The following is a 13836-nucleotide window of genomic DNA, read 5'->3' as shown; positions in this document are numbered from 1 at the left end:
TCCTTGGATCAGAACAGGAAGGGTGAAAAGAGACAAAAGAGGCATTCTACCCCCATATTCTTTGTACTTCAGGGCTTTCCTTCCTGGTTCTTTGGTCAGAAGAACAGGCTTTCTTTTGGAGCTTTTTTGGCCCATGCCGACTGCATAGTTCCAGAAGTAGGACAGTCCTTAAGCCCAAGCTGGGAATATGGGTGGTAAAGAACCCATGAAACTCACACTATATCAGCCATTCTTCAAGTTTTCATTTCCCTCTCCATTGTCCTTTCTTTTTTTTAATGTTTATTTATTTTTGAGAGAGAGAGAGACAGAGCATGAGCAGGGGAGGGGCAGAGAGAGAGGGAGACACAGAATTCAAAGTAGGCTCCAGGCTCTGAGCTAGCTGTCACCACAGAGCTTGACATGGGGCTTGAACCCACAAGCCATGAGATCACTACCTGAGCTGAAGTCGGACGCTTAACTGACTGAGCCACCCAGGAGCCCTTCCATCATCTTCCTATTACTTTTTAGTGTCCTCAGAGTTACTTTTTATATTCTGTCAAGAGTTTTTAGTTGTAATCAGTGGGGGAGAGAGGATGCAGTATGCCTTCTCCATCTTAACTGGGGCAAGAGGCGCATCTCAGGACTCCTGCCCTGCCTGGAGGCTAGTCCTTGTGATCATACAGCTGCCTCATCATCATTCATGCCTCAGAGAGCCTCTCCTTGACCTTCTTAGCTGAAGCCTTCCCTCTCACCCATCGCCCTTCGTCACATTCAGTATCTGAAGTTATCTGATTCATTTATTTTTCCACGTGTTCGCTGTAAGTTCCCACAATCACGGTATGAGCTCCTTGAGGATGTGGCCTCTGTCCACATCTCTGGTCAGTGTGGACATAACCCAGAGCAGCACAGAGTAAGAGGTCGTATATGTTTGTCTCTGACAGACTGGCTGATGACATGGCTGAGTCTGCTTGACTATCAAGATCTAAAGAGTTGGGCAATAGAGGGAATCAGTAACTTTTAGAAAAGGCCATAGAGAAATCTTCTGACCTCTCTCGAAGAGACAAGTAGATAGAATGGGATGGGGAGAAATGGGTGGGAAAATCATAGGAGTCCCTGGTTTGAGGCTGGCTCACTAAGAAAACAATCAAGATTTATGGCTTCGAAAAGAAACTGGGTTGGTGGAGGCTGTTTAGACATGGTTAGGTAATAGATCAGTTAGGTACGCTGACTTTGCAGACACACAACACTCCCCTCAGAATCTCCATCCTTTGGGGGAGTTCAGGTGAGTCCTGTGGGTACAGGTTGGATTTAGGAGGAACTCAAGGTAAAGGCAGAGGGATATGCATCAGTATCAGGGCCTACAGTCCTCTTAAGCAATAATTGTGAAAATGCAACCTAATCCCACCAACCTTCAAAACGTTTAGTGGTGAACTGGTGACAGAAGATTAGACTGGGGGACCTTTGGATCCCTTTCCACCCTTGAAGTTCCATGATTCTGTGAAGTCCAGTAGGCAGTTGGAGAGAGATGGAACGGAAAAGTAGGTGAGGCGATTATAGCACTAGTGGTACAGGTGTAGGGGTAAATGGCATCCAAGTGTGGTTGGGGACATGAGAGGGTTGACCTCTCGGAAGAGTAAATAAACTTCAGGATGGAAAGAGAGAGGGGTGGTCAAGGGTCGAGGGAGCTGGGGAGGGAGGGAAAATCACACTGACGGGAGGCACACCTTTGCCTGGCCCCGGGATGCGTATTCCAACCCGTGTGTCATTTAACGGGCAGCCTGATGAAGGCAACCAGAGCAGGGAGAGATGGCCGATAGGGGCATGTGGGACAGAGAAGTCAGTGAAGACCCCTGGTTTCAGCAATAGAGAAGAGACTCGTGAGTTTCAAGGCTGGGGTGAGGGTCTCAATAAAGGGAGGTGTGCCAGCCATAGTTCACCCTGTCCCCCCACGAGCTGGCATTTTCCAGGAGGGAAAATGAAACTGGGCAAGCCCTCACTTGATCTGTTTCAACAGTAACGAAGGAAGAGGGAAGACACCCTACCCAGCCTGCAGCAAGTCCTCATCTGAGTAAATGCAGGAATTTGTGTTCACCAAACTGCGGGAGTCACGGTTTATGTAATTCGCCAAAGTGGCGCTGCTTAAAATAAGACGCTTTCTATGTGGCCCAGCATAGCCCAGTGCGGGTTTCTGGGGTAATCATGGATACCAATGCACTTGGGGACCAGAGGGCGCTGTGCGCTGTCAGTCACCAAGGAACTTGAGGAACGGCCCAGGACCATTGTCTGGGAGCAGCGGAGTTTGTTGGAAGGGGTTAGAAGGAGAAGCCACACGAAGAGCAATTTTCCTGCTTGCTTTGTTGATTGGGGTCGCTGTGACCTGGCCGTCTGCTTCGGAAACGCATGCCAGAGCGGGACGTCCAGGGGAGCCTTGTCTGGTGCGCGAAAGCCGCAGGCTCCATTTTCCCAGCCTTCACACCGAGCCTGGTGCTCTAGCCGCAAACGGTCAATGCTGCATTTGCTGTGGTGAAACAGAAATGCTAAGTGGAAAGAGGATCCCAGGTGCGTAGAAACCAGAGGCGGCCCTCACCTCTTTGAAGTGTGATAGTTAACGGATGGTGGAGTTAAAGGGACAGCAAACCCGTAGCTTCAGATGAAAACAAAAGTGGTCATGAGAAAGGCGAGAGCCGTGGCATCAGGCAACCAAGTCTGAATGGCTCCCAGGTACCGGCTGTGTAATTTGTTACTAAATCTCCGGAGAACACAGCTTCCGCTTGTGCAAAGTGGGGTGGTAATGCCAGCGCTGCCGGGAAAACTCCAGATTCTGCGTGTCACCTGACTGGCAGTGCTCAGCACCCACTGGTCACTGAGTTCGTGGTGGCCATCGCTACCCGAGAAACCCACACAGTGCCACATACAGAGGGTCACGTTCTAAGCGGCCCTTCTAGGGGGATCGCGTAAACCCTTGACTTCCGTCGTCTAGAACGCACAAATCCCTGCATTTTCTCAACTGGCTGCACACTGGTTGATTTTAGGCTTTTTTTTCTTATATGCAGTTCATTTGCAGAAGCATAAATAATACTTCTTTAAAGGGGCTGCGTAGGGCTTGCTTGCTGTCCATCCCCCAAGCTGGTTTTCTGGGGACCCTTAAGGAGAAATTTAAATGGGGGTGTCTATGGGCCCCAGTCCTGTGTCGCTCTTCTTCACTCTTAAGCAAGATGTGCTTACCACCCAACGCGCCTGTGAATAAACGTGCGTTCCAGGTGGGGGTCTTGGATGCGATCCTATTTCAGAAAACTGTCGGGTGATGGTTTTGCCAGAGGAATGTGTTGCGTGCTCTTGCATCTTCAGGGAAAATAGCTCAGGGGCAGGTCTGGATGTGGAACAAAGCTCAAGTTCCCGGAAAGGGAGGGACAGGTGCCCTTAGGAGCCAAATAACTACAGAGAAAGAAGTGGGGGAACGTTTGTATAGATTTTATCGCCTCCCCTCCCCCGCCCCCCCCCCCTCCAGAGTGGAGGAATCCCAGACCCAGCCTCAGAGGTAAGCACGGGGCATTTTTTTAAAGTGCACCCATCACCCTATGAGGAAATAAACAGAATTTTGGTCATTTTCCATACCTGTGAGCCCAACCTTCGAACAGTAGCTGGGACCCAGTAAGCGATGTTTCCCTATTGTTTCCTAACCGTTTGTCAGTCCGCATTATTATTCCAATCTGCAAATTCAGAAATAAAAGTTTTTGGTTGTTTTCTTCTGAAGACGCTTAACTGTTCTATCGTGGGCTTTTTTCCCCCCTTCTGAGATTAAATGAGCCCCATTTGTTTTGTGAGCTGCAGAGTAAGTTGAACAGTATTTATCTGAAAATAAACAGGACTTATAAAATTTAAGAAGACTTCTCTAACATGCAGCTGGGGAAATAAGACTGTATTTTAAGAATTAAGTTAGACCAGATGTGAAATAACAGACTTTAACGGTATCTTTGAAACAAACAGGGATGGGGAACCCCTTGGGAGATTGATGAGTCCATTAAATTTAAACACGGTTACTTATTTATTTTTTTTCTTTTTAAGACCCAAACAGAAGGTCGCCGATTCAGAACTCGCTCGTGAGCAGGCCCATCAGTATCTTGTTACCAAAGCAAAAACCAGATGGTCAGACTTATCTAAGGTAAGAAAATGGTAATTTCCTCACAAGGAGAGGAAATCTATTTCAGTGTTCCCAGCTCACTGGGACAATCAGGCTGTTTAGATCCTGGCACCGAGCTGGGGAAACACGTGCTATATACCCAACTGGTGATTCCTTTTATTCCTAAAATACTGCTTCAAAATAAATTCTCCCATTCGAGGTCAACCGATGTTAAGAAAAGTGAGCATTTGTAGGAGTTATGTGGCCGGAAAGTCTCAGGTTTGATATGAATTCAACATTGTAATGAGAGAAAAGGCACTGTCATATTATTTTTACCCAGTTAAAAACCTGCATTTGTGTTAGGTGGTATTTCTTCCTGTCTTCCACGGTGATTCACTTGGAAGGTGAATGCTGTAGACGGGCAGTCGTGTGAACCGGTGTGGTGGGAAGATGGGGACGTACTGTGACAGCAGCACCCACAGGACAGTGCTGCTGAGCCTTCAGGACTGAGTCCATCCAGAAACGGATGGTCATTATGTAACGCAACAAGGACACAACGCCTTCACCTTAGGATGTGTCTTTAAAACTGCACTCTGGAAGAATTTTCTTTTCTTTTTTTAAGTTTATTTTAGTTTGAGAGAGAAAAAGAGAGAGAGCATGTAGGGGAGGGTCAGAGAAAGCAAGAATCCTACGCAGGTTAGAGCCTGATGTGGGGCTCGATCTCACAAACTGTGAGATCATGACCTGCGCTGAAATCAAGAGTCAGATGCTTAACTGACTGAGCCACGCAGGCGCCCCAGAAGGATTTTCACATTATCGTGAAGAATGCTTCCACTTTGTTTCTTTTGGTCATTTTCTTTCAATGTTCACCTCTCCCAGCCTGTGTCCAAGGTGAGGTTCTGTCTTGTCAGACCTGTGCCCCGCCCCGGGGCTGCCTCTCTCCAGTCCCCGGCCGTCAGAGTTGACTGTGCGGCCCAGAGTGGCACAGCACACCGACGAGGCCTCACTCACCCACGGGCAGGGCTGGCCTTCCTGAGCTTCCTCCAGCGTCCGGGGCCAGCCCGGGGCTGTAAGCCGCTGGGAGAGGGCAGGGCACACTGAGTGCCGCCCTCCTCCACGCGCCCCCCACCCCAGCTCCTCTGGGCCTGCCTCTCCCCTCCCCACTGCTACCTCTGCCCGCTCTGCTTCCTGCTCCTCTAATGCCCCCTCTGCTGGTGCTGCTCTCCATGGACCCAGGGGCTCCCGGGGCCGCTTCCAGGCCCTTCCTAGATTCGCCCTGGCCCGCTCTGGTTTACACAGCACATCTCCAGGGTACATGGGTTTGTGCTGAGGGCTCAGTGGTAATGAAGGCCCATCTTCATCCACCCTTCGGAGCTCACAGACCCGGAGAGGTGGCGGATAAGAAGCAAAAGCAGGTGATTAACAAAGCAGGCAGGCGCGGCGGGGGTGGGGACATGACCAGGCTGCTGCAGGTCTCTGTTTCCGCCAGTTGCGCCCATGCTTCCTGGAGTGCTTCCTCCCCGGCTCTCCCACGGCTCTGTTGGGCCGCCTCCACCCCCTGCCTGCACCTGCCCCCTTTGGGGCTCGGTGGTCCCTCTCTGTCTGTGTTCACTCCTGTGAGCACGTCCTCTCCCCTTGCCTCTCCACACTCTGTTTTTGTTTTTAACTTTATTTATTTAGAGAGAGAGAGAGCAGGGGAGGGAAAGAAAGAGAGGTAGAGAGAGAATCTGAAGCAGGCTCCAGGCTCCGAGCTGCCGGCACAGAGCCTGGCGCGGGGCTTGAACTCACGAAACCGTGAGATTGTGATCTGAGCCGACGTCAGACGCTCCACTTTGATTCCCATGGCTTCTCATAACCATCTTTATGCCTGATGTTCTGCAGCACCCCAAGTGTGTTTAGAGGAGGTGTGGGGACCCCGGAGTGCTCTGCCGCTAAGCCAGCAGCCTGGGGTGTGCCCCTTCCAGAAGAGAGCCTGGTGGAAGTGTGGGGAGGGGAGAAAACCCAGAGGCTTATGGAGGCAGAGGTATCAGCAGGAGTGTGTGAAGCCACTTTGTAGGGGGGTCAAGCGTCCCTTCATGCCGGGCCCCACCCCTCCCGCGGACCCCCTCAGGACTGAATGCCCCTGGTTCTATCGGACATCTCTGCCGCTCTGTCCGTTTATTTTGAACAAAACTCTGAAGGCATCCGTTCAGAATTCTAAACCTGCAGAAAGTAGGGCGACGCACAGATAAGATGAGCAGCATTCATGACGGATGCCTGGTGACCAGGAGAGTGTCCTCATTCCGGCCAGCGCAGCCTTGCCCTTTACTTCTGTCGTGGCAGGGGTGTGGCGTCTGTCTCCCCTCTGGGCCTTTCTGCGGAGGGTCCGCCAAACAGGACCTGCGAGTATCAGAAAGGACGTGGTCTCCAGTAAACCTGCATTAGAAACGTGAACAAGGAGTCAGGTTCTTGTTTTCAGCGAGGGTCCCCAGTAGCCACTCAGTCGGTGTCCCCAGGACACCACCAGCTGAATTCATGGACGCACGCAGCCGTCGGCCTGTGCTGGGTGGCTGAGCACGTTCGCTGCTGTTTAAGTTTGTTTGGAAAAAAAGTGCATTGATTTGTTCAGCAAACACTCTAATGAATTAACTGTGCATGGTTGCAAGATCTTTAATAAAGACACAGTGACAAAAAGAAAAAAAGACACGGTCTCTGTTCCCAAGAGACTTGTTGTATAAATACCAACAACAGCGCTGAAGAATTGTGTTATAATTGAAGTAGCTTGTTTTTAAGCTTGTTTCTTAAGTTTTGACTCTACAGTGGAATGTAATAGTGATATATATAATAGTATAAATTATATAATAATATATTATGAATTATATATGACATAATAATACGTATTATATAATATATACTAATATATAGTAATATATGACATATACTCTGTGTAATATGTGTGTGTTTGTATGTGTATAATATGCACGAATGTGTATAGTATATATACCAATACATATACAATAATAATATATATGCACTGTTTAGGTGCGTTTAAGGTGGTCACCGCATATCCTGGGTCGTATCCCACTGTGCAACACCATCCAGATGGAAGAGGAGGACATTGTCAATGTCTCCGCACCACGCACACTTGGTGAAAGGGCCAGGCGGTGACTCGCCTTGGCTCTGGGGGCCAGGGCTTCACACACAACCACTCAGCTCCGCTGGTGCTGGTGGCCCTTGGCACTGTCCGACTTGACTTCCTGCCCCGCGGCAGATGCGTAACAACACGTCATCGTAGGTTTAGGTGGCGTGTGTTGGTTACTCGTGAGCGTTGAGTATTTTTTCATTTATTCCTGAGGCGGGTTTCCTTTCTCCGCGAAGTACCTGTGTGTTAGTTTTCCTATCGGGCCGTCTGGCAATTTCTCATTGGTCAATAGGAACTCGTACCACAGTCTGGCTACTTGTCTTTTGTAAATGACACGTGGCGTGAGTCTAATTCCAGTGTGTGTTCTGTGTTCGCACCCTTTTCATATGATATCTTTTGGTAAATATAAGTTCTTTAAAAAAATTTTTTAATGTCTATTCATTTTTGAGAGACAGAAAGAGACAGAGTATGAGCAGGGGAGGGGCAGAATGAGAGGGAGACACAGAATCCAAAGCAGGCTCCGGGCTCTGAGCTGTCAGCACAGAGCCAGACACGAGGCTCAAACCCACGAATTGTGAGATCATGACCTGAGCTGAAGTCTGACGCCTAACTACCTGAACCATCCAGGCACCCAAGTTCTTCTTTCTGATATAGTCAAATGTGTTAACACTTCACTGTAAGTCTTGCCCAAGAATCTGTGTTTCATCGGAAGTCATGAAGACCTTCTGGCAGCTTTTCAGTGAAGCCTTTCGCATCCCAGTCTTGAAATCTGCACAGCGTGTTTCCCATGTGTCGGGAGGCAGGGGTCCACTCCCACTCCTCCCTTGGGAGACCCAGTCATCAAGCCCCTGTAAAGCCCACCCCTACCCCTCTCATCTCTGGTGTCACCACTGTCCTGTCTCAGGGACCGTGGTGTCTCTGGGCTCCTCACTCTGTTTCACTGGGCAGTTTGTCTGTCTTGGCACCCCTACTACATGGCTATAACCACAGCAACTCGGTCATGCGTCTTACTCAGCTGGCAGGCAAGTCCCTCCTCCTGTCCTTTAAGAGTTTATGAATCAGTCTGTCAAGTCCCACAAAGAAACAAAACGTACCGGGGTATTTGTTTGGAGAGAAATGCTGGCTTTACGGTTTTGAGCCTTCCAGTTCACGAACACAGTGTATCTCCATTTATTTTGATATTTTTAAATATCTTTCAATTAAGTTTTAGACTCTCCTACGTAGCGGTCTTACAGTCATTTATAAGATTTACTCCCTAGAATGGGGCACCTGTGTGGCTCAGTCAGTTGAGCATCTGACTTTGGCTCAGGTCAAGATCTCATGTTGTGAGTTGAAGTCTGTCAGTGTAGAGCGCTCCCGGGATTCTCTCTCTCCTTGTCTCTGTCCCTCCCCCACTCTCACTCTCTCTCCCAAAATAAATAAGTAAATTTTAAAAAATATTTATTCCTATGGCTTTCTATTTCTGATGCTGTTATAAATATTTAAACAATTTTTTTCTATGCTTAATATATAAGAATGTGAATGATCTTGCCTATTGACATGAAAACCAGACTTCTTGCTAAATTCTCTTGAAAGAGTAATTTATTCAGGAATTCTTCCTATATATACAGCCATGTCACCTGTGAATAATGACAGCTGTCCTATTGTTATGCCTATTATTCCTTTTTCTTGCTTAACTACCCTGGCTGATACCTCCAGTACAATGATCAAAAGGGGGCAGCCGAGATGTTATCTGTTCGTGATCTTAAAAGGAATGTCTCCACCTTCATGTCCCCACCTTCACCGTGGAGCACGATGCCTGCAGAAGACTTTATAGACGTGCCCTTGCATCTACCTCACGGTGTCGTTATGAGGAGGGTCAGATGAGCGATCACTTGGAAGCAAGTTAGGTCCGTGCTGAGTGCTACGCGTTACCTGCTAGTCTGTGGCCCTCTTAACTGGCTGCAAATTCCCCAGCTACGTTTTGCATCCCTTGGGGACATTAAAAAGTTACCATACTGGGGTGCCTGGGTGTCTCGGCCGGCTAAGCATCCCACTTTTGATTTTGGCTCAGGTTATGATCTCATGGTTCACGAGTTCAAGCCCCACATCAAGCTCTGCTCAGAAGCATGGAGCCTGCTTTGGATTCTTCCTCCCTCTCTGCCCCACCTCCTGCCTCTCAAAATAAATAAACTTAAAAAAATAAAGGAACCATATCATCACGTCATCAGAGCTGGGGTCTCATGCACCCCATCCCCGTCTTACAGCCAAAGGGCCGAATCTGCTGCATTGTCTAGGTGAACACCTCCGGCAGCGTGGGCTACAGTCTCCTTCCCCAGGCTCTGACCCTCATTTCTTTTATTTTTTTAAAAAATTTTAACATTTATTTATTTCTGAGAGAGAGAGAGAGAGACAGAGTGTGAGCAGGGGAGGGGAAGAGAGAGAGGGAGACACAGAATTCGAAGCAGGCTCCAGGCTCTGAGCTAGCTGTCAGCACAGAGCCCGAAGCAGGGCTTGAACCCACGAACCATAAGATCATGACCTGAGCTGAAGTCAAACGCTTAACCAACAGAGCCCCCCAGGCACCCCTGGGACCCTCATTTCTAACAGCTCTTGAACCCAAGTGGTTGGCTGGGTCACACACCTGAGACCACTCGTCACCCAGAAACCAGCCCCTTCTGATTCACGACAGTTGTTTGTGTTTTGCTCGGTCACCTTCTTTACAGAAATGATGAGGGTATCTGGAACTTTGATGGAAAAGTAATTAAGCAGGTGGATGGGGAGAGAAACGTCTTCTATTGTTCCAGGTATTGACTATCGACAGTCCTTTAGACTGCCATGAACACATTTTATCGGTTACGAATGTTATCTTGTAATATTGCAGAATTTCATAGAAACCGACAGCGAGGGCAATGGCATTCTTCGGCGGCGGGATATAAAGAACGCGCTGTATGGTTTTGATATTCCTCTAACACCAAGGGAATTCGAGAAGCTCTGGATGAGGTAAGTGGCATCCGCGGGTCAACGCCCTTCTGTCCCAAGGGTCCTAGGCTACTGGCTGCTGCAAATTCAGCACCAGCCTTGCCCTGCTACTTGGGGCCATGGTGCGGGGCTATAGGAATGGTTTCCTCTGGCTGTGTCTGTCCCGTGCCCTTGTTCCCCATGGAAAACAGCCTTGGCAAAGGGGCTGGTCTTTGGGGACGTGGAGAATCAGGGTAAACACTCCTCATCGATACCAGACTTAAGAGGTTTGCATTTCCAAAGAACCAGGAGTTCAAGCCCATCCTTGTACTGTTTTAGAAAGTGAAGTCACTCCCCAAAGACCTAATCCTAACCCAACTAGCTCAGCAGACAGTTCTGCCCCGGGGGTAGGGGGGATGCAGCCTCTCCCTGTCGCCTACAGATGGAATTCAATGTCGCACAACGGTTTTTTTTATAGGTAAGTAATTTGCTGAAAGAAAATAACCAAACTTTTGGCAACTCGGCGTGGTTTCCCAAGGGTGTCTTAAATGGAAAATAATATCTAATATCACTGACATTTTTCAAAAAGTATTTTAGATTCCGCCGTTCTCGAATTGGCTCCCAGTTGCAGTATTTGCCCGCGTCGGGGCCCGAGTCCAGGTGCACGGACAATGCGGTCAATTTCTGAGTTCCAGACCCAGCCTTGAATTACTTCCATCCTCAGCACGTGCTGGTTGCCGCTCGCGTCCCTGCAAGACTGCATACAGTGTTGTACATCCTCCCGGGGGCAGGCGCACAGAGCAGCTCATGTAATTTTTTAGCTTTTCATCTGTTCAAAGTGGAAGGCTGAAATGTTGGCCGAGTTTAGAATTAGGTGGGCTGTTTTGTGTCTAATTTAGGAAAGCAACTTGAAGTTCTTATAAAATCCTTATTTTTTTTTTTAGATCAGTTCCAACACAGGGCCAGTTGAGGCTCTCATTCATATTCTCTTTCAGTAGATTAAATGAGTGGGTCCCACTGAGTAACGGAAAGGTTGGGGTCCCCAGGCACACGCATGGACCTCCCACTGTGTCGCCTTTTAGATGATACAAAGGCCACTGTGTGGTCTCGATACTCAGGGACCTGTCAGAGGACGCAAGCTGGCACCCACATGCGGGGGCACCGTGTCGCCTGTGATAAATGCCCAAGGAGGGAACATGTTGAGGGGAATAGGAAATAAAAGCAGGAGCACCGGGGGGGTGGGGGGGGGCGTGGAAGAGCAGGAAGCTGTCACGGTAGGAGGGAGGTTGAAATCGTTCTGGGGCGTCAGAGGAGAAGGGGGATCCCCTCACCCATGGGATGTCAGTGAGCCGGTCCATAGTGCTGGCCCAGGGCTCCCAGGGTGAGAAAGGAGGGGCAAGGCCATCACGGGCCCGAAGCCCGAGTTTTCAGGCGTTGTATTAGCCACGCGATCGGGAAGAGTGAGGGCTGATCAGAGCTGTGGATCACCCAGCCACGCGTCAGGAAGACGGGTCAGGAAAAGGTTCAGAGAAGGGATGCGTGGGCCCGGGAGACTGTTGTCTGCATCGGGGCGAGGCAGGGCGAGCTCCCAGGCTGGGTGCCGGCCATAGGAAAGAGGGGTGTTGGAACCAAGTGTCCCCCTCGAGGGGGAGAAGAAGGGCACACCCACTCGTCTTCTGGAAACAGGGATAGAGCACGTGTCCATCTCAATGGAAGTGAGACACCCCTCCTCCCCTGTTGCTTTGGGCTCAAGTTTCTTTATACATTTATTGACATTATTGACATTACAAATGTCCGCCCTGTGCTAATAACTGTGTGAAGTCAGAATTCCATCTGCGTTTGTCAGCTGGCTGCACACCACGGATGCTGAGGGGTCCCAAGGGAGAGCACCCCGCTGCCAGACGTGTGGCCATGGCCCCTGCCTCCATCCTCAGAGCTGTGGGCCCTCTGTCAAGTCACTCAACTTCTCTGTGCCTCACTCTGTGCCTTCTCTGCTAAATTTGCTGGATGGGTCGGTCGGGGGAGGCCGACCATGGCCACAAACAGGGGCTTGCGTCCTGATGTAGCGCAGGGAGTCTGTCCACAATTCCTTCCGTGGACCAGGAGCCCACCACCCGCTGGAGCGGTTGTGTCCCCCACCCCCGCCCCAGCGTAGAGAAAGGGGAAGAGCACAGAGGACCATGTGGTCAGCCTTGCAGAGACCCAGGCCTGCAAATGTGGCCGTCACTTTGCCCGCGTTCTGTTGGCCAGAGTCCCTTAACACAGCTGCCCTCACCTACAGGGCAGGCTGGGAGACGCAGCCCGGACGTGTCCCGGGCAAAAAAGAACCGGTGACAAGAGAGCTCAGCGATGGTGTCTGCCACAGGTGGAACTACCCCCTCAATGGAGGAGAGGGCATTCGAGACACAGGAAACTTCCGGAATAGGTATACACCAGTATCTGGGCAGGAAAGCAGAACCACTCTAACACTTCTGGCCAAGTGGAGCTTAATGCAGTGACTGATGACAAAGATGTCCAAGGGCCGGAAGCCTGAGGGGATGTGGTCTCACAACCCCCCTGGGCTACAAGAGGAAAAGGAAGGGGCTTACCCAGAGATCAGGAAACCGCTCCCCAACCCAGGACTGGAGGGCAAAAGGGAATCAGTGTATTTCTGGAGGCATCTCACCCCAACACTGCCTCAGAATGTGCTAGAACCTCAGCCACTGTGCAGAGCAGGAGTCATGGCCATGGCAGGAGACGCACCGGAAATAGCCCCCACTGCCCTCTTCCTGCCTTCTGACTGGGCCCACCTCCCCAGGAGCAGCCGGCGCTTAACTCGGAAGATGTGCCGAAGGGTGAGCCCAGGGTTGAGAGCCACCAGATGCACATCCAGCTGACGGGCCAAGGAGGGGTTTGCACCCCAGGACTGTGGAGTAACCTGGGCAGCCCGGACACAGGCAGGAGAGCGGGCTGCTCGTCCTCTGGACCAGATCATGAAGGGCCCGACGAGGTAGGGATGCCGTCCTGAGCCCAGGAGGTTAGCAGGGAAAGACACATACTCATTTTAGAAGTCATAGAAAATCCAGAAAAGCATAAAGGGAAAGAAAGGACAGCAGCAAAGCAGCTGTAATGATAAACGGTGACCTGGTGGTGTGGCTTTTCCACCCATTGTGGTCTCAGCTGGTCATCCTCACGCTCATTCACCTCCCCCCACCCCCCGGCCTGTTCCTCTCAACCGCCCGGTGTTCGCAGGCAATGACAGGTTCCTCGCCCTGCCTCACGCCCCGCCTCCTGCTCTGGGCCACAGAGCAGGGGGCGCTGAGCCAGCGACAAGGTGCTGGCCAGCCATGGGCTGTCCGGACACCAGGGGCCTCTGTCTGTCGCCCTAACAATGCATCCCTTGCCTCCCCCCCCCCCCCCCCGCCGCCCCCAGAGGCAGCTGGGACCCGTGGGACACACTCTTGTCAGCCCAGGCGTGTCTGAATGTCAGAATAGGAAAGCCCCCCAACATGGATAGGTGGACATGAGTAGATAAATAACATTCCACTCTTTTGAAAATACAAAATTTTAAAATAGGGGGGAATATAGTCAAGAGGGAAAAATAGCGTCCATTATTCACTCAACATTTATTAAGCACCTGTGAAGTGCACTAGTTTAGAGCCTCAGATTAGTCTGGAGGGTCTTGTTTATGCTGTGG

General features: G+C 50.3%; 1 protein-coding gene across 6 annotated transcripts in view; it reads left to right on the top strand.

Annotated features, from left to right (window-relative positions):
* EFCAB6 (EF-hand calcium binding domain 6) overlaps nucleotides 1-13836 on the top strand; it is a 239900-nt gene that overhangs the window by 166619 nt on the left and 59445 nt on the right. For all 6 annotated transcript variants that reach the window (XM_039236383.1, XM_039236388.1, XM_039236406.1 and 3 more), the window contains 2 exons: nucleotides 4045-4141; nucleotides 10084-10202. In XM_039236383.1, the coding sequence (XP_039092314.1) occupies nucleotides 4045-4141; nucleotides 10084-10202 (216 nt within the window). The remainder of the gene's footprint in view (nucleotides 1-4044; nucleotides 4142-10083; nucleotides 10203-13836) is intronic.

This window comes from Hyaena hyaena, unplaced genomic scaffold (assembly GCF_003009895.1).
Source record: "Hyaena hyaena isolate Hyena2069 unplaced genomic scaffold, ASM300989v1 scaffold_4, whole genome shotgun sequence".
In the NCBI taxonomy this organism is placed as follows: Eukaryota; Metazoa; Chordata; class Mammalia; order Carnivora; family Hyaenidae; genus Hyaena; species Hyaena hyaena.
The sequence above is the reverse complement of the archived record's forward strand: the minus strand, read 5'-3'. Positions and strand labels throughout refer to the sequence as shown.